This window comes from Diabrotica undecimpunctata, chromosome 1, assembly GCF_040954645.1.
Source record: "Diabrotica undecimpunctata isolate CICGRU chromosome 1, icDiaUnde3, whole genome shotgun sequence".
NCBI lineage: Eukaryota > Metazoa > Arthropoda > Insecta > Coleoptera > Chrysomelidae > Diabrotica > Diabrotica undecimpunctata.
The window spans coordinates 148,513,765-148,535,996 of record NC_092803.1 but is presented as its reverse complement, the minus strand read 5'-3'; the positions used below and the strand labels follow the sequence as shown (position 1 = coordinate 148,535,996).

Here is a 22,232-nt window from a genome sequence, read left to right as displayed (position 1 = left end):
GGACAATTGCATTAATGAGCCACACATTGAAAACCTTCCTTAAAATCATACATAACAGAATCCACATGAAATTAGAACAAGAAATAAGTGATTCACAGATGGGTTTTAGAAAGGGTCTAGGAACTAGAGAAGCATTATTCGGAGTCAATGTTCTGACACAACGATGTCTGGATATGAATCAGGACATATATGCTTGCTTCATAGATTTTAAAAAAGCTTTTGACAGAGTTCAACATGAAAAGCTTTTAAGTATTCTTAGGACTAAAAACATAGATAGTAGAGATCTACAAATTATTTCGAATCTGTATCAAAATCAGAAAGCAAGAATAAGCGTCGAAGGAGAACTGACAGAGGAAGTAAGTATACCTAGAGGAGTTCGACAAGGGTGCATACTTTCACCACTCTTATTCAACGTCTACAGTGAAGTGATATTTCAAGAAGCGTTATTGGATATTGTGGAAGGTATTTTGGTCAACGGAAATAGCATTAATAATATTAGATATGCGGACGATACGGTCATATTTGCAAGTGACATGGAAGATCTACAGTACATAATACAACATGTATGCATGTAAAAGGTATGGACTGCAAATGAATCTCAAGAAAACGAAATCAATGATATTCTCAAAAAAACCACAAAATGTAGATAACCTGATCATCAATAATACAACGATCGAAAGAGTAACAACATATAAATATTTAGGAACGTGGCTAACCGAAGATGGAGATCAAACAAAAGAAATCAGATCTAGAATAGAAATGGCAAGAAACACGTTCATAAAATTGAAGAACTTACTTTGCAACCGTAACCTTAATCTAGAGATCCGCATAAGAATGCTACGTTGTTACGTTTTTTCTACTTTGCTATACGGCATGGAAGCGAGGACAATAAAACAGTCTGAAATCAAAAAATTAAATTCCTTTGAGATGTGGTGCTACAGGAGAATCCACAGAATATCGCGGACTGAAAAAGTAACTAATATAGAGGTGTTACAAAGAATGAAGAAAGAATGTGAAGTCATAAAAACTATTAAAATTAGAAAGATTCAATATCTGGGTCACATAATGAGGGACGAGAAGTACGTATTACTTAGGTTAATTATGCAAGGGAAGAGAAACCCAGGACGACGTAAAATATCCTGGCTAAGAAATTTGAGAGAGTAGTTCGGTTGCAGCTCATTAGAATTATTCAGAAGCGCGGCCAATAAAATTAAAATAGCGATGATGATTTCCAACCTCCGATAGCAGAAGGAACCTGAAGAAGAAGAACTTTCTGTGTATTCTAGCAAGTAAATTACACAAAATCTGTTAATTACGATTTTTTTCTTGGTGGCTCGTTATTTATTTATAATTTTTATTTATGATGACAATTTTAAGTAGTCGAAAATATTCCAATGCAATAAATTTAACTGTTTTTTTTTATAAAATAACAGAAAACAAGTTTTTTTATCATTTTCACAAATTATACAAAACTTCCACGATTATCAATCAATATTGATGATGATCAATCAATAGGTTGAATCTACTAAATGCTCCAGTATTTTTAAATTGACTGCGCTTCTACTTTTTGTATGTTTCATTTGTTTTATTTTACAGGACAGAAACAGTTTAGAGCAACAATCAGAAAAACTAAGGAAAATGTTGCTAGATAAAAAAGTCCATATCGACACTTTAAACGTTAAACTTAGGTAAGAAATTTTCGTACTACAACTACTTACAATGAGAGTAATTAAAATTTTTATATGTTGTATTAATATTTAAAAGTGGAGGGGACAACAGGATCCTAGGAACTGGTTTCATTATAAATAAAAGACTTAAAACATCAATAGTGGAATTTCGGCAATAACTGATAGAATGATCTACTTGCGAATAAGAGAACAATATCAAAAAATAAGTACTATAAACATACAATCATAATCTGAAAAAAAAATATATCGATGTAGGTATAGGAGGAAGATTACGACATATTAGATAGAGAATTCGAAAAAATACCTAGATATGATATGAACATAATAATAGGTGATGCAAACGCAAAAATAGGAAAGGAAGAAATATATAAGACCGTAATTGGCAAGTACAGCAAACATGAGGAAACGACAGAAGAAACGGTCGAATTTTAATAGACTTGTGTAAAGAAAAAGGACTGAAAATTAAAAGCACCTGTTCCAAAGAAACAAAATTCACAAAGGAAAATGGAGATCACCTTATGATTCCTATGCCAACTAAATTGACTACATATGAACCAAAAAACTCAAGAGAATTGTGTAAAAAATATATTGAGTTACAGAAGTTCAAATGTTGATTGGAGTCCGGTCATGAACATGGTAACACTACAGGTGCAGCTACCTTACGGAATACAGCAGTGAGTTATTCTTATTTTATATATCAAAAATATTTCAAAGCATACCGTTTGTAAGGTTAGGTGTTATCTAAAGGCCTGTTATCAAAATCACTTCTGGTTCTATAACTGGTTTAATTAAGTACTAATGAGTTTATCAAATGATATCAGATCCGACCTCAAAAATTTGTCAACAGCCATGACTGACGATCAACAATGTCAAAACAAAATATCATACTTTGCTGTGTTTAAAAATATTTCAATTCAGTTTCCTTCTAAAAATCAAGCAATTTTATTTAATGCGCTACCTAATACTAAAATAGAAGAGTACTTAATAACTCTTGGTGGAGTTGTTCACCCACGGAGTATTTTATTTTGGTTAAGACTCAAATAACAGAATATGTATCTATCTCTCCACCGAAACCTTGGTTGAAAATTTGATGACCAATTCAATAGTAGAATTCAATAGTAGAAAAGATGGCGGCGTGTGATACAACCATGTTAACGACTGAGTTAAATAAATTAAAGAAAAATGAACTAATCGACATAATTGTGACGTTAAAAGTGCCAGTGAATGTTGCAAATCCACAAGTGATTGCCTATATAAATAAAATTGGTGAATTTATAAACAGCAAGAGCGACAATAAATCTTATGATTTGGTAGATAACATAACCTGTTCTCACTGTGACACATTATCAGACAGGACTATTACCATTAAAAAGGAACTTGACGCTGTAAGTAAACTTACATATCATCTAGAAAAAAGGTGCCAAGAACAAGAAGATTTAATTTTTCTCCTAAAACAATTAAAAGAGAACTCAGATTTACCAAAGATACATATAACGCCATCTACTAGTACTATTACGAACTCCAAAACACATTATACGACCAATTTAAATATTGCCGAAAAAAAGAAAGAAGAACACAAACAAAACTTTATGGGCAGAGCAGCAAAAAGTGAACTGGTAATTACTCAGAAAAAGCCTGACGTAAATAAACAAGGGAATTCCCAAACAATAACAAAAACAGATGTTTCGAAAGGACTGCTTTTTGAACAAAACAGATTAAAAATGGATCAGTTCATTAATTTAGTACAAGACGAAAAACCGACTAACGATGAAATACATATAAATGAGGCGGAAAATGATCAAGAATGGAAAACTATTAGGCCTAGGCGACATCAGTTTAATGGACGAAGAAAAATTATAGTAGGTAGCAATAGAGATAGCGATGAGGTTAAGGGTGTACCAAAAATTTCAACTCTACATGTTACAAGAATTAATAAAGAAACTACAACTGACTCTCTAACCGAGTTAATTAAAGTGAATTTTCCTGAAGCAACATGTGAAATGATTCAATCAAAACATCCAACAATTTACTCATCGTTCAAAGTAAATATATGTTCAGGGAACTTCAACAAGGCCATGAATCCCGAAGTTTGGCCTCACGGAGCTGTTGTAAGTCGTTTTTTTTACCGCAAGAAAAAACAGACAGAGGAAGCTTAGTTTTTGATCCAGATATTACATTATTAAATATCCCAAGTGTTAGTCAGAAAACTGGTTTCAAATTGAATAAGTTAGAAGTATTCAATTCTCTAAATTTTGACACAGTTGGTAAAAATTCTTCAACTTTCAATCAAAAAAGTTTTGGCTTAGTTCATCAAAATATACAATGTATATCAACAAGCATTGAAAAACTAGAGTTCTTCCTGCAGTGCGAAGGTCTACATAATATATGTGTCTGTTTAACTGAGCACTGGAAATCTAAAGAATAACTAGAACTACACCATATAAATGGATTTTCTCTGGCTTCTTCTTACTGCCGTGACCAGGGGGAACATGGAGGGTCTTCAATCCATGTGAAAGAAGGTGTGGTTTGGAAGGAACGTTCTGATATATGTTCTGAATCTGAGAAATATAATTTTGAAGTGAGTGCTATTGAAATAGACTATTGCCTTTTTAATTGTGTTGTGTTGTGTATTTATCTGCCTGGACGTGGCTCTATTGATGTTTTTATGTCAAAACTGGATCTAATACTTGATGTCCTAGTCTCCGAAGGTAAGGCTATAATATTAACAGGTGATTTTAATATAGATTTTAAATCAAATACACTAAGTAAGCAAAACTTGGTAAATGTTTTAGATTCTTATGGCTTAACCGTAACTGTAAATGATTATACAAGAGTTACTGCAACTAGTAAAACTCAAATTGATTATATTGCTACAAACATAAATCACCCACAAAAAACAATGGTTGTGGAAGGTTTTATCTCTGATCATCGTGCGCAATTGTTCCAATGTAGCATTAGCACAGACAATGATGCCTATATATTCATCCGTTCATATAGTAAAAGGAACATAAATCGTTTTGTTCAAACCCTTGAGTCAACAAATTGGTCAGAAGTATTTAATACAATTTCTGCTGAGGATAAATCATTAGCTTTTTTAAATACTATTCAAAATTACTTTCGGTCCCATTTTCCACTACTTAAATGTAAACCTAAAAAATGTACACGTTCGAATTGGTTTACGCAGGAACTGTACAATTTAAGGGATCAGCTAAAACTTTTAGAAACGATCTGTCAGAAAAATAGTAATCTTAGGCCAGTCCTTCATTTGGCAAAGGCAGAATATTCAATTAAATTAAAAGCAGCTAAAAGTAGTCACTTCATGAGACAGTTAAACGAATCATCAAATAAAATGAAATGTATTTGGCATTTAGTAAACTTAACAGTCGGGAAACAAAATAACTCAAAAGTACCTAGTGATGATAACAGTAATTTAGCAGACAAATTTAACCACCATTTTGTTGAAATGGCTCCAAAGTTACTTGCCGCTTTGGATCCTACTAAAATAGGTGGGTTTACATCAACATCAAAAAACCGTAATAGTTGTTCTATGTTTTTATATCCTACTAACCCACAGGAAATAACTAGTATAGTCGAAAGTTTTAAATCCAAACATAGTTGTGGTTTTGATCAGATTTCCCCTAAGTTATTAAAACAATGCATTCATGCTCTCGCAGATCCACTGACGGATATTTGTAATGCCTCTTTTCAACAAGGAGTATTTCCTAGTATGTTTAAACTATCTATTGTAATCCCTTTATTCAAAAGTGGTGATAAAGATGACCTTAACAACTATCGTCCCATAAGTCTCCTATCTGTGTTTTCAAAGATAATTGAAACTCTGGTTTATACTAGAATGAACGCATTCCTAAAAAAGCATAGTGTCTTGCATAATTTTCAACATGGTTTTATATCTTCTAAGTCTACAACTACAGCTCTTGCAAATTTCGTCAGCTTAGTGTTGGATGCTTTGGACAGACGAGAGAAGGCATGTGGTTTATTTCTCGATTTGTCCAAGGCTTTTGACACTTTGGATCATAATTTGTTGCTAATAAAACTTGAGGGTATTGGTATTTGTGGTGTAGTTCTAAAATGGTTTACTTCCTACCTAGAGAATAGAAGACAAAAAGTAAAGATAACATCTAATGAACTTGTAAACGAATCAAACACATTGGATATCCATTATGGTATCCCTCAGGGTAGTGTATTGGGTCCTCTACTTTTTATAGTATTTATTAATGATATGGCTTTGTTAACTAATTCACTGACTGGGGTTAACATCATCAGTTATGCGGATGATACTAACATTCTAGTCACAGGAACGTCTGATCAAAATTTGCAAAATAAAACCACACAGATACTATCCACCATCAACAGTTATTTCTTATCCAACAAATTAGTTTTGAATAAAGAGAAATCAAAGTATATGATTTTCACGTCAAATAATTTATTAAACCATCAAGCCACTATAGAAGCAGCAATAGATAAAACAGACTGCACGAAGTTGCTGGGGGTACTTCTAGACAGTAATTGTAAATGGTCAAACCACATTTCTAATTTGAAATCCAGATTAAGTAGCGCATGTTATGCATTGAGAATTCTTTCACGTCTCTTTCATACATCAGTATTAAAAACAGTATACTTTGCCCATTTTTACTCAATAGCCAAATATGGCATTGAAGTCTGGGGTTGTACCTCTGAATTAGAGCAGATATTCGTACTTCAGAAAAGAGCTATTAGGATAATGTATAAAATGAAATTTAGAGATTCTTGTAGAGGCATCTTTAGACAAAACAATATTCTTACAATTCCTGGTCTGTATATATTTTCGTGTATAATGTATTTACATAGCAAAATTTATGAATTTAATAAATTTCAATTTAACCATGTTTATTCAACAAGATTCAGAGACAATCACTTTATGCTTCCACAACATCGTTCTGTTTTGTTGGAAAGTAGCACACACTATACAGCCATAAGTTTCTTTAACAAATTACCAATAGATATACGAATGAATTTACATCAGCCAAACTTTCGGAGGTGTGTACATCAATACATTTGTGAGCTAGAGCCATATTCTAAAAATAACTTTTAAGTATGTTTTATCGTGTTTATTAATTTATATACTTTTAAGATAACTTTGTAAAATGTAACTTTGACTTGTCTCCATGTACTTTGTATAATGTCGCATGTGATCAATAAATTTGACTTGACTTGACTTGACTTGACAATAGAAATAATAAAAGGCCAAAATCTAAAAGCACAAAAATGAATAACTCCGAACGAAAAACTGTTACTATCTAATCTTTGCTCTTCTCTTCCCCATACTCTAATAGAAAATTAGTTAAATTGGGTCTTAAATTAATGTCACCAAAAAGAAACAAAAAAAGCAACCTGAAACTACCATATCAATTAAGGAAATGATGATTCCAACAAAAATAATATTACACAATATGTCAAATAATTTTAACTTAAGGTTGTTTTAGCAGTTCAAGCACACTGCGATTTGAAATGGGCGTATCACTTACTTTTCTACACTGCTTACGCCAGACCATCTTTACTCAGTGCCGCCGGCCGACGGGTAGTTTAATGACAACAAATACATTATTCTCCATTCACATTAGTTTTAACACGAACTAACTGACCGTACGTTCATGAGATTTGACGTCACGAAGGCGATAACGATGAAACTAAGCGCCAATGATGAGTAACACGTTTCACTATTAGATTTTCGTATTTTTTAGCAATTTTCTTTAAAGTTGGAACACGCTTTTCTCGATTAGTACTGGACACAGAAAGGTGAAACAAAAATCAACGAATACAGAAAAAAAACTCTTTCATGTGATGGGCGTAAAAAGTTTGGTTATAATAGAACGTTAAACAGTATAATCCAATTTTTCAACAGAAGTTTCAAAAAAATAAAAAAAGTAAAACCATCATTTTAAAGGCAACATAATTTCGAATCACGTGTCCAAATTTCGAGACATTTTGTCGGTAAATAACAGAGAAAACACTGTCCCCAGGTTTTGGTGCACGGATAAAACAGCTTTAACATATAAACAAACTCTGGACTTTTTGAAAATTATTCAAGATCGTCTGATCTCCTGAACTTGCTACAAACATACACAACGGATATACCCAACTTTATGCATATGATAACAATTAAGCCGTATTTTATAGAAAAAAGCATCAAAACCAAATGCACTAAAATAATAAACTAAATGCTAAACTCAGATGATTCCGCTAATCAAGACAGTAATACTACAACAAATTCATCTCAAGAAATAAACTAAAATCTTCAATCCGATTCTTCAATTGAATGTTAACGGGTTCTATACCCGTTTAGAAATGCTTAAAAATCTATGTTCAACAATCTCGCCATAAGGTATTTGTTTATAAGAAATAAACTTTAAAGGACGGCATAGTTATGGCATGAGGAATTATTCTTGTTTCCATAAAAACCGAAACGACGCAAATATCGCTAGTGGAGGAGTTGTTATATATGTTAAAACAAAAATATGAATTGTAAACATTAGTAATCAATAGTAAATTAGAAGTAGTAGGAGTTTCAGTGCCCTTTCCACAAAAAATAAACACAGTCTACTCCCGTTTTCCGTGGGGTTGAGTGGTACGGTAGTCGCGGATGAGCAAAAATTCGGCAAATATTCTTCCGTCAACAGACTTAAGCATATGCGTTTTAGGATGTGAGGGGGCGTTGTCAATCAACAACACAGTTTTTTGGGGCTAATTGTTTGCTTTTAAATGTTTTTTGACGTCTGGTACAAATTTGATTTCAAACCACTCTAGAAATATTATTTATCCATCCACCCTTTCCATTGTTGAAGTAATCAACAGGTAGTTTTTCTGCTCTAGTGCCCTTAAAAGATCTAGATTTTTTTGTCTTGCCAATCACCGTTAACTTTAGTTTGTTACTTCCTGTAGCATTGCTGGAAGACAATCGTGATCCGTTCTTTGCTGGATTTCTGGCCCCCTGATTTATCTTCACTTACAGAAGCTAGCGTCCAAGTTGAAAGGCATTTCATTAAGAGGCCCGATTCGTCTGCATTATAAATTTGTTCGTAGCTCAGAGCATTTGAAGAAAGGAACTCTTCGAACTCACTTTTAAATTCCACAGCTCCCTGTTGGTCACCTCTGAGCTTCTCTCTTCGAAGTCCTATCTTCTTTATGCCGTGGCGTTGCTTTAATCGAGTCAACCAACCAAATAATGCATCAAAATCCCATTCTAAGCACAACACGTCAAAAAACTGTTTTGTTTTTACAGCAATTATTAAACCTGATATGGGTGTACCCATGTTACGAACTTGGGCTATCCATTCTACCAACGCCGTCTCTAATTCTATGTGGTACGAGGTTCTCATTGTTTTTCATTTCTTCATGGCAAAAGAGCTTTCTGACATTAATGCAAATGAAAGAAGTCTGTCCTGTTGGTTTAAAATGTCTCGCACTGTCGACTCATCGATACAGTACTGAAGGCACATAAGTTTACGGGAAGCACCGTTTTCAATTTTAGTTGTGAGTTCTAACTTGTGATTAATCGTCAACACAACTTTTGTTCTTTTCTCGGACATGGTAACACAATACAAAATGCATTGTAGTGTACTGACTTTATTAGTCTAATTTATTAACTTTATTTATTATAAAAATGTTCTAACACTTGGTTTATTTAAAGTCTATTTGAACAATATAATTAATTTATTACACACTATTAATTATATAATTTATTTACATTTATTACAATACGCGCGTTACATTTTAAAAACTCGACGCGATATTATCTTCAGACTGCCCCACACAATGAAAGTCCCGCTATATATACCAAAACAGCCGTTAGCATGGAATCTCTCGAAGCCCATGGATGTTGACCTGAATTGCCTCGAATGAACGAGAACTCAGACTGGTTTTTTATAGCGGCTCGGAGAAAATACTAGAACAGAAGTGAGAATAAACAACATGTTTACAGGGTAAATATGAATGTTTAAAATAAAACACTAACTCACAAAAATGATCAACTGAACGATCTGAGAACTAACACAAGCGAGTTACCAGATGACGATTGACGATAAGAGATAATGATATTACAGATCTAGTTTATAAAATAATAGGTTTTCATTAGTATTAGAAAAGCTCTACAGAGTCTCGGATGATCCGCTCCCGGATAAACGGGAGTTGACTGTATCTGTAATATGACTTACCAATCACAAAAGCAGATATTTCAGATGTATTAGATCAGATTCCCACTCCCAGAATACTTTTTGGTGATTTTAATAGTCACAATTCAATCTGGGGATCTCTCAGAATAAATTCCAAAGGTAAAATTTTAGAAACATAATTACCTTAAAAAACCTAAACTTGCTGAATGATGGATAATTAACACGATATAGTATTCATACAGGTACCCCATCAGCTATGGACTTGTCATTATGTGATCCTGTACTCTTACAAAAATTTTCATGGGATGTAATCCCGTTTTTATATGGAAGTGATCATTATCCTATTAAAGTCTCTTTCAATAATAATTAGGAAGATATTAATGCAACTCCAATTACAAAATGGAATCTAAAGAAAGCCGATTGGTATTTATTGAAAAAGTGTATCCAACAGAACTGCCATACCTTAAAAGAAGTCACCGAAAATCATCATATAGATGAACTTCTAAATTCGTTTATATCACTAATCAATTTTGACATATATACTGACATTATAAAAATATATAAAAAATCCTTTAACAAATTAAAACGTCACAAAACACCTGAAAATACCATGGTATATAAGAAATTACGGGCTCAAGCTAGATATATAACTAAAAAGAACAGAAAAAAATCTTGGCAAGAATTTATGCCTTCTATTAATACCGTATGGTATTCTAAAGCACCGTATGGGAAAAAGTTAGAAAAATATCTGGAAGCAATACCTATAAACAGATTCCATTTCTATGCAAAAATAAACTGATAGTAACATCTAATAACGACAGTAGATTTACTAGCAAAACAATTTGAAATTAACTCCAGCAATAAAAACTTTTCCAAAGAGTTAATCAATACTAAGATGATTTCGGAAAATCAATTAATAGATTTTAATTGCATTGAAGATCATCCTCTTAATATAACAGAGAAGCTTCTACGTAATGAAACTGACATATTAGAAAGATAAAAAGAACACTTCCAGCAATTATTATATCACGACAGTGTATCACACAAGGATGACTACAACATAGAAGAAACAGAATTAGATAATGAGATTCAAGGAAATTTACCGGATTTAAGAGAGATCGAAGAAAAATCGCGGGTTAAAGCTAAATAAAAGCCCTGGAAGTGATGATATATCTACTGAGTTATTTAAATAGGGAGGAGAAATATTAACAGAAAAAATATATGAATTAGTGAAAAACATATGGATGCAAGAAAATATGCCAAAAGAATGAATGGTCAGAGGCCACTATGACCGATATTTAAAAAATGAGATTCCATGAACTGCGAAAATTATAACTCCTTATATATCATATAAAATACTGGGGATTACCATAAAAATAGATTGAATGACAAAATGGATGAAATAATAGGAGAGTATCAGTGTGAATTCAGAAAGAACAGAGAAATAACCAAATATTTGCACTAAAAGAGAGCTACAAGCAGAAAGTTATCAGCATCAAAAGGACATCCACGATTAATAGCGAATAATAATATTTATACATACTCCCACAAAGCTATCCAAAAGCAAGTTCACATCAAGAAATCTTGAAGTACGAATTTATAAGTGAGTAATTAGACTAATGTTTGGCAGCGAAGTTTGGATCCTAAGACAAGCTGATATAAAAGCTTTAGAAATATGGAAAAGAAAAGTGTTAAGAAAAATTATTTGGTACAAAAAAAGTTAAAAGTAATTGAGAAAGCAGAACAAATCAAGGGTTAAAAGAACTATACCAAGAAAGTAGTATAACTGGGGTAGATAAAACTCAACGAATTCGATAGCTAGTTTATATAATCTGAATCTCAGTAAACAGATTTTATCCAGCAAAATTGGAAGCAAAAAGAGAAGAGGAACACCAAATAACACATGGTGAGATGAAGTAGAAGAGGATATTAAGAAGGTAAACGTTGTCATCTGGACGAACATCACACAAGACAGAAAAATTTGGAAAGAAATAGTTAAACAACCTATTCTGTAATATCAAGTAGTTATGTAATTATTTTGTAAATGTGAAGTGTTCTAATTCTGAGGCACGAGTGCTGTTGCAACTCGTGTGTAATTGCAATTATGAGCTTCTACATTCGATTAAAGAACAGAATTAAAGAATTAGAATAAACTGGAGTTCCGTTCAGTAAATGTGTGTTTTATTCTTCCTTAGCTACTTAGAAAAGAACCCTACCTACCGGCCTAACCTCACACAAGTTATAGTAATAAGCTTTTTTAACATTTGTTTTTCAATTCCTTTAGACTCACGTTTTATTGCTTGTCTATACATTAATTATTGTAAATTTGATTTCGTATAATCGCTCAGTTTTATTTAAATAATATTACGTGTAAATTTAAAAGTATGAAAATTTCCAGCACTGTAACAAGTTATTGGATTGATTTTTCTTTTGTTTCGGATTTGTGTAAGACTGGTTTTTTATATATAAAATTTTGACTGTTATTAATTTTTAGGAATCATGATAAAGATATTAAAGAGTTACTGGAATATAGACAATTAAAAGCAGACGTATTTAAAAAGGATTTCCAGCAGTGTGGTAATGTATTTTTTTTTTCTGTTATCTGATTTAACACTAATGAGTACAAATACACTAAGTACTAAGCATTGACTCATGGTGCAATTCTACTTTCACATGAAATTTATTACCCAACATAATACTGACGTTGGGTAATGAAATCGAAACAAGACCAGTAAAAATTAACCGAGCGCTGGACAAGGAGACACAATGTCTCCAAAATTATTTACAGCTGTCCTAGAAGATATCTATAAGTCAATAAACTGGGAAAATAAGGGAATCCCTATTAACGGATGATACTTGAACCATCTTAGATATGCAGATGATGTACTAATAGCCGACACGTGGAATGAACTGAATAAGATGATTGTGGAGCTACACACAGAATCCCTAAAAAAAGGACTGAAAACGAATTTCAGCAAAACTAAACTAGTGTCAAACAAAGATGACAAACCTATGATAAACATCCAAGGGACAGAGATAGAACACGTACATGAATATACATATCTGGGTCAAAATATCAAGGTAAGCAAAGAAAATCAGACTACCGAAATAAGCAGACGTGAAAAAATGGGATGAGCAGCATTCGGAAGACTCATACGTACTTAAAAATAAAAATATACCTCGAAAGACTGCCAACCAAAATGTTTAATTCCTGTATCCTACCTGTAATTACATATGGAGCTCAAACCTGGACATTCACTAAAATAAACATGGAGAAGATCAGAAAAACTCAGAGAGCTATGGAAAGACAGATGCTGGATATCTCACTCAAAGACCATAAAACCAATGAAGACATTCGTAATAGAACAAAAGTAAAAGATGCTGTCGAACAGGCAGCTAAACTGAAATGGAAATGGGCTGGACATAACGATCGTCTTAAGGATGGCCGATGGAATAAAGCAATCGGGAATTGGCGGCCATATGAAGCCAAAAGACCACTAGGAAGACCACAAAGGCGCTGGAGCGACGACATTAAAAGGACTGCAGGACCAATGTGGAAACGTCTTACAAACAACAGAGATGAATGGCGAAAATTAGGAGAGGCCTATATTCGGCAATCCGAATAGAGAGAAAGGCTTCTAATGCTACTTGTTACTCTATAATTCTAATACATATCTCCCATAATCTTCACATACTCACGCGAAATATCTTTATTTCTTGGTCAGGAACTACTTCACAGATAAATGCATCAACATTGCGAGGGGTAAATCTATGAGAACTAATGCGCGAGCACCACTGAACACGTTAATTACGTCGTTAGAAAGGCAGAGGCGAGGACTTCGGTGCTGACAAGGATTATGCCCAACGTGGAGGACCAGGGACTACCAAAAGTAGAATTCTAATAGAAGTGATCCACTCTACTTTATTCTATGCGGCACCGGTATGGCAACAAGTGCCTAACATCAATAAATATAGGAAAATGCCAGAGAAAATCTCAAGAAAAGCACTGCCAAGGTTAGCACGTACATACAGAAAAATATCAACGGTGGCCATACAAGTGATCGCGGGTGTGTTGCCCTTGCATCTGACGGTGAAGGGAAGGTCGAAAACCTACGGGAAGGATGAACAAGAGAAAATAGTAGCTAGGAATAGTTGCATACCGGAGTGGCAGGAAGAATGGACAAATGATCATAGAGCGGCCTGGACGAGGGTATTAATTCCAAATATCGCAGACTGAATGAAGTGCGGTGACAGAGACACTAATTGCTTTTTCACCCAGTTCCTAACAGGGTACGGCTCCTTCAGGGCTCACCTAGAAAGGATAGGGAGGGTTGCGGACAGGAACTGTACATACTGACACGGCCGAGAACTGTGTATTCGAGTGCAGAAGGTTTGATGCGTACAGAAACGAAGTACACAGGAAGATAGGCAGAGTAAGTGACAATACCATAAGGCAGGTAGCCATGAGAGGAAATACTGAATACGAGGCAATACTGTAAGCAGTAATTCGAATTGTCAGAGAGAAGGAAATATTAGAGAGAAATCTGCAGCAAAGATAAGAAAGAGAAAATGAGAGGGAAAAAGATAAGACGGGCTATTCATGTCATACACCGGTCTGGAGAGGACCTACAGCATGAGTAGTCCGGATGAGGGGGCGGACTTAAGTTCGTAGGCAGAGAGCCATGGGTGTATCTGTGAGCCCGATTCCTCTTGGGAATGCGTGCGGATGGACCCTTCCCACTGAATCGAAAACACGCCAGGTCATCCTTAACGACAATACAATGCCTGGTACGGTCTTTAAAAGATTTACCACCTCCTTCCCATAAAAAACACACACCACAATGGAGTATGGTTTTTGTTCCTTGGGATCGTGCCGAGCGTTTCATAAGCTGCTTAATTGATTTTATTTATGATGTCTTGATAGGTTGTGTCTTTCTGAGCTGAGGAGTAGATCAGATTTGTTAATTTTTTACTAAGCCGCAACTTATATAAAAATGATATTGAATCGTTTTGCAATTCATCAATATTGAATTTAGGTGCATTTGTGTCCAGTGGTTTCGATTGTGCTGGTTGGTTGTAATTTAGGTGTAGTGATCGCGGTCGATACTGTGGGTAGTAGGATTTTGCTCAGCAAATAGCATTTTCCGCACTCAAGTCCTCTTAATACTCTTAAGTCTTCTACATGTATGTGTGTTTCTTGTTTTGGTAAAAACATAATCTATAATTGCCCTAGTGTTTCTCGATGGCTGGATCCAGGTATATTTGTATGTTTTTATGTTGGCAGTATCGAAAGATTTTTAAAGGGTTGTTGGCAGAATTCGATTAACGGTTTCCCATTTTGATTTGTTTTCCCGTATTTTCCTACGACCTTTCTGTTTTGTTTTTTCCTTACCCAAGCATTAAAATCCCCCAACAGCACAATATCTTTGCGACTATTTATATTTTGAAGTTTTGATGTCTTAATGGGTTTCATAGAATAAATTTGTATCTATTTTTAATGCACTTTCTGATGGCGGACATATTCCATTGATATCGAGATCTCGTCCTTTCCACGTAATATATACTTTAATAGTTATTATCTCTCGGTGTTTCAGGTTTTCTTTTGCCTTTTTTATCAATATTATTACTCCCGGTTGCGCTCTTTTGTTTTTCACTGATCCACTATAAATATGTATAAATCTTCCCATGTCTTCTCTGCCTTAGCCTTTTTTCTTTGTTTGGGTAAGAAATGTGATATCTGATTTAATTTGTTTAACTTCTGCTATCACTTCATCTGATTTGGTTCTCCACCCTTGAACATTCCATTTATATTCAAAGTCTTTGTTCGTTTGCCACGTCGTCTTCGTTTTTTTCCCGTCCCTATTCCGAGGCTGGATTTTATAATTTTTTGCAGTGCTTTTTTACATGTGTCGTTTCGAAAGAGAAAGTGGTCCAACGGCCTTTATTTCCTTGTACGCTCTGCAGAGGGTTTCAACTGTCGCAGGTGAAGTATCCACTGCTAAGTCCATTTTAACTCTGGACTTTTGAGATGTTGGTGTAGCCAGGTGTTCATAAAAAAATAAAAACACCAGTTGTAGTTGTGAAAAGATCAGCCGTAGAGTCTTAAAGGTGAAGAGAGGAGCAGAGCCCCAGCAGGAGGGCTCCCAGAGTGTAGGTGACTCTAGGATAGCCCACGAAGGACTGACTTCCCTGACCTGAAAATTGCCTATTTTTATACCCGTGTATGTAGCGATTTTAGGGATTTTCAGGTCAATTGGCCAATGACAAGGATTTCGAGGTGGGGCGATGCGCATTGGAGTGCAGACACAGGCCCTAAGTCTCAACCCCTACCAGGATTTTTTCGTTGGGGTTTACTTCCTTAGCCAATGTGATCCAGAATTAAGGCGCTGGACATTCGTCTTCACCTATTTCTTCATGGGCCGTATTTGCTAGTGTGGTCTACAATTGTAGACTTTAGCATTACTTGGTATTTATTGACAGTATCCACTTGGCTTGGATACTATCACCAAGATCCTTACGCTAGTCATTCACCCACCTTCTTTCAGATCCGAGCTTGGGACCGGCAATGACAGAGTTCCTCCTCTGTTTTAAAATGTAAATATATGTCAAAATCGCTACTAATTATTGTGTATAATTATAAAATAAATTTAATTTTTTAAAACTTATATTATATTCATTATATCACACTAACATTTCTTAACTTTTCAGATAATGAAGACCACACCAAGAGCTTGATTATATTACAATATGAAATACAGAACTATAGAAAAATAATAGAAGACAAGGATCAACAAATTCGTAACCTACACTCCATCAATAAAGAAAATCTAGCAAAAATGGAAGGAAAGATTTTCCAAAATAAGAACGATATAAATAATCTGTCAAACAAATACAGCATACCAAAATTGGATAAAATGACTGAAGATCTTAAGGCTAGTTATGACCAAATTGCATATCTCGAAGAGCAACTCAAAATAAAATCTACCGAAATAGAAAAGTTATTAAATCATCAAGAATGTAACAAAGAACAAGAATTGAAAACAGAACTGGATCAATTAAAGCTATTAAACGAGAAAGAAAGAAACAACTTGGAGAATGAAATTAAAAAATTAACGCACGAAATTGAAGTATCTTCAGCTGAGTTGAAAAGTTTAAAGACGTTTAATGAAGCACTTGTAGACGAAAATGCTAAACTGAAATCTCGTTGCAAAGAAGAGGACACGTCGTTGAAGGACCAATACCTACAATCAATTAAGGCTCTTCACGAAGCACAAAGTAAAATTACTTCATTACAAGAAACAATAGAAGAATTAACTAATCTTAAAACAATAACAGAAGGTGAAAGTTGTACCTATCAATCTAAATTAAAAGAATATGAACTAAAATTGGAGGATGCTACAAAAGATATAGAAGAGCTTGAAATTGACTTAGAAAGTACTTTGAAACAACTGAAAGAGAAGGAAGAAACGATAAAGAACCTAAAAGAAGCGGCTAAAACTTCTAAACAAGAGCTAAAGAATAAAATGGATGATCAAAATCTTGAAAGGACTATAAATGAACTAAAAAACAAGGAAGATATTATACAAAATTTACAACAAACTATCTCAAGCCTCAGGGAAGAATTAGACAATATTAAAACTAATAAAGAACTTGAAATAAATAAAATAACCAATGAAGAATGTAGAAAATGTAAAAACTACCAAGAAATAATTGAGAGGGATCTATCTGTTAAAGATAAGAAAAAAGAATTTGATGTTGACATACAGGATATTGGAGAAGAAAATTTACAAAAAATTAAAGGTTTGTTAAAATTATTTATTTCTAAAATATAATGGTAAACTTCATTCGCTTAGCTCGGGCATATTTTGACAGATTCATTGTCGGAAACCTACAACACAATAATTCCTACTTCTCAGTATTAATAGCTAAAGTATCCTACTATTGCATACTACTTTGTTTAAAAAAAGAAGAATTATTCTAAATAGTGGAAGTGTATACTAAACACATCAAATTTTGGGTAGTATATATTTAAAAAATATATTTTAGTTGTTATAATTTAACATAAATATTTATTATATGGTGCAGATAAATAAATATTTATTGTCGGTAATTCGCAAAGTTCTCTTTTATTTACTATTTAGTTTGTTTACTATTAATATTGGCTATGAGTACGTGTGCTTGGTTGTATAGTAATTTCCAGCCACTTTTAGTCTGTCAAAAAGTAACTAACTTCGCAAAAAAATAATTACTAAATTCACTAGACAGTTCGGACTGGGAATAGCGAACCGAGTATATTATTGTATTCGGAATTTATAGGCCGTGATGTGTAATTGTTTTTTTTTTTTGGCGTTTTGTTTACAACTTTGACTGGGTTGCGGGAGCGGACGCAACCTCTTGTCACTCACGGTGAGCTTCCGCCTCGTGTGGTGTCGGGCTGGCAGGGTGGCGATGTGGTTCATGAAGAAGTTCCATGCGTATCCTCCTTACGAAATGCCTATGGACAAGAAGCTTGAGGTAAAATGGGGGGATCACGTGCGGGAGGTGGCCCGGAAGGCAGCGAATAGTGCGACTGCGTTAAGGAGGGTGATGCCCAACATTGGAGGACCCAAATCCGAAAGGAGGAGTGTCTTACACGGTGTTGTACAGTCGATCGTCCTTTACGCGGCACCAGTCTGGAGCGGGGCGGTAGAGATAACGGCCTATAGCAGGCTCATGACACGAGTGGACAGAAGAAGTCTGTTGCGAGTGGCATCCGCCTACAGGACTGTGTCTGCGGCAGCCTTGTGGACCATCACTGGATGTGTTTCGTTACATTTTTGGCGGTGAATAGTAGAATGCGTGAGTCAGACTGTGAGGAAGGAGGAAATGCCCGTCTGGGAGTGATACCGTACTAGGAGCGATGAGGGTCTTCTACGCGCTACCTGGAACAAGACAGGGAGCCTCCTTGCTGATGAATGGAGTGTGAATGTGATGAATGGAGAATAAATGAAGGTAGTGCTTTGGAAGTGAGCCCAGCCTTACAGCGGCCATTCTGCTTCCGGATCGTTGGATGACAGAGGAGGGTCTGGTTTAGCAGGTAGCATTTTAAAGTACGTCGGGAACTATCGCTGGGAGTACGAAGAACGAATCCTGCACTAAGGTCAGGCGACGTCCTAGACTGAGATGTCTTTTGAAGATTCCAGACCCCCTCTATAAAGACGAAAAAAAAAGTTATAAATTTTCGCAAAGCCTTTGATACAATAGAAAACGAAAACGTTGGAGGAAAGTCGTGTAGATTATCGGTACTCCAAACTGATCGGAAATATTACAATAATCAACCATAACCGTAAGATTATACAAAGATACAAAATGTATAAAATCAAGCGACGAATCAAACAAGGAGACACGTTATATTCGAAACTCTTTAAGGTGGTCCTGGAATATGCTTTCAAACAGTTAAAGTGGAACGCCGACGGCGTTCAATGTCGATAGCGAAATGCTCTCCCCACTTGCGCTTTTTGGATGACATAGTTCTGATAACAGATAAAAGAGATATTGTTCTGAAGCTATTTTCTTGTGGCATTTTAAATTAATTAATATTTAAATGGGAATAAGCCACAATTAAAGGTTAATTTAATTATTTTCCGAAGTGGAAATTGAAACGTCAATAAATGTATTTTAACCTTTAATTGTGGCTTATTCCCATTTAAATATTAATTCAGATAAAAGAGATTGGAACTATGCTTACTGAGTTAGATGCCGCCTGTTAAATCGTTATTCTTCGCGCATTATTCGATGCACTTATTTCGCGATCTTTCTTCATTCTTTGGAGAACCTCTTCATTGGTAACTTTGCGTATCCAAGAAACCCGTAGTTGTTTTTGATAGAAATATCTTGGTTTTCAGATATTCTTGTACTTTTCAATTGATGTCGTTGTCTCTGAGTTGATTCAGATCGTATGTTGTTGGTTTAGGTTTGTGGAGTTTCTTCAGTTTGAGATCAATATTGCTACCACCACTAATAAAACTAAAGCAGAATCAATTCAGAGCTTGACCAAAATAGTAATGTGACTAAAAAAAGCAAATTATTTTAAAAAGCACAAATTAAAAGGTGGATAATAATGGCGTTTAAGAACATTCGGAATCACAACTGAAAATTAATGAGCTTTTTAAAATACGCGAGCAAGATATTGAGAAATGAGTTAAAAATGTTGGGAAAATTTAGACTTGCATAGACCGTCAATAGCGTATTGATGGTTACAAGAGTAACGTTTATGCCTGTCATAAATTTTTTCAACCGTTTTTTTACAATATTTTCTCTGAATATATATGTTGAATAGGGGATAGAACATGCTTACCTGTCACTGTTTAAATTTCTATCTTTTCTATACTACAGCATTCTGATTTTTTAAGAATGCTAATGGTTCTGATGTTTCTCTCTCTCTCTCCCTCTAAATAGTTATTTTCGATGATTGGATAACGCGCAATATAAATATATTAAATATAGCATCAAAATGTTTACTTTTTTATCGTTCTAGAAGCAGATATGATAGCAATGGAAGTCAAACTACGCGAAGAAATACAAGACGAATATTTTACGAAAATGAAAGAAATAGAGAATAAGTACAAACAGGTGTATGCTTCTAGTAAAGATTTATGCAAAGAAAAAGTCGACAAACTGAAAACTCAAGAAATGAAGTTCAGAGAAGATTTAGCAACTATTTTAGGAGAATGTACCAAAAAGATCAAAGAATATGAACAAGATAGGGAGGAAATAATTAAAGAATATCAAGATTTGCAGAATCAGTTTGAGGAGTATAAAATACTTTGTGTAAATAAAGAACGTAATTTTAAGAGAACTATCGAAAAATTTCAACATAATAGTAAGGTAAGTATTTGTAAAGTATATATAACTAAGTTTTATCTTCTTCATCAAGTTCCACGATCGTTATCGATCTTTGGATATCATGTTACCATATTCGCATATTTGCAGCCATTATATTCTTCTATTCATATTTTTCAGGGTGTCTCATAATGTGATCGAAGTATTCCAGCTTGCGTCTCTTTATTATATTGACCAGTTGTGTTGTTTGGTTCAGGCGACAAGACCTCCACATTTATAACTGATGAAGAACGATAAAAATAGCAGAACAGAGTAAGAATTATAGGGAAATTACTTTCCTAGATGTAACTTATACTGTACTCGCCAGTATTGCAAGAAATATATTAGATAAATACATGAATGCTCAAGTTGGTGAATATTAAGGATTCAAAAGAGACCGCCAAAAGAGAGCCAACATCCGCCATTGACCAAATTTTTGTGATAAAATTATGCCGTTTATTGACTCAACAAGCTTACAACTTGGTAATAAGGGGATATCTCTACCAAGCACAAGAGCTTCTGGAATTCCAAAAAAGATAATTAGGTCATAATGACATTAATGAAGATCGACAAGAGAGTAAGGATATATGGAAGTATTAAAGAAAAAAGTGAAGTTAAAAATCGATTGGGACAGAGAAATCATTAGCCAAAAGCACTTGTTAACTTCCTTTTAACAGTCATAATCGGAGAAAGCGGAATACAAACGCAAGGGATGATCTGTGATAACAGATGTCAGTAAGTTGAGAAGCAGAAGTCAAGAAACTCGAAAGTTTGTGTGTATTAATTTTTTAACTATCAGTTCATCTGGTTGGTGATCGCCTTCTTCCTTCTGGTTTTGCTTGGACCACTAGTCTCTCCATATTGCACACATTGGGAAAACAATTTTTCACACTAAATTTATCTTAGTTCTTTTTGTTTGTTTTGTGCCCTTTTCCATATTTTGGCTAGTTTGAACGTTTCTTCGCATCTGTATACGTCGTCTAATTTCTCTGTCGAACTATTTACATATACAAATCCGTCGATTATTTCATATTCAGCAATGCTTCCGAATTTATATTCTGTTCATCTAGATAATCATGACTTTCGTCTTATTTTTATTAATTCGTAGTTTATGTTCCTCACTGCTTCCTTTTAGTTTCTCTGAAAGTGAAGACAGGGTACTTTGACTCCACATACTTAAATGACTCCTTTCCGATCATCTAGAACTAGTTTCATTATTTTTTTGCTATATATGTTCAATATATAGCAAAAAATTGAAGATAATATGCAATCCTTTCTTGTATCTTTTCTTATTTTCCACTCAGTAATATAGGTTTCCAATATCACGATTGCATCATTGTTTTTATACAAACTAGGAGTTTCTATCAACGAAGAGAATAGGAGTCCTCACAGACACTTCGTCTAAGAATTAGCAACCCCAGGGGAATCTTGCGTTGCATGTGGTCAATTCCTTTTATAATTTAAACATCATACTTTTTAAATATCAAAGATGTAATTCAAAGTTAATCTAATTACA

General features: G+C 34.3%; 1 protein-coding gene across 2 annotated transcripts in view; it reads left to right on the top strand.

The window, feature by feature from the left end:
• Positions 1-22,232, top strand: part of LOC140432340 (uncharacterized) — a 49,647-nt gene that overhangs the window by 23,618 nt on the left and 3,797 nt on the right. For both annotated transcript variants that reach the window (XM_072520174.1, XM_072520175.1), the window contains 4 exons: positions 1,597-1,688; positions 12,351-12,433; positions 16,565-17,656; positions 20,373-20,722. In XM_072520174.1, the coding sequence (XP_072376275.1) occupies positions 1,597-1,688; positions 12,351-12,433; positions 16,565-17,656; positions 20,373-20,722 (1,617 nt within the window). The remainder of the gene's footprint in view (positions 1-1,596; positions 1,689-12,350; positions 12,434-16,564; positions 17,657-20,372; positions 20,723-22,232) is intronic.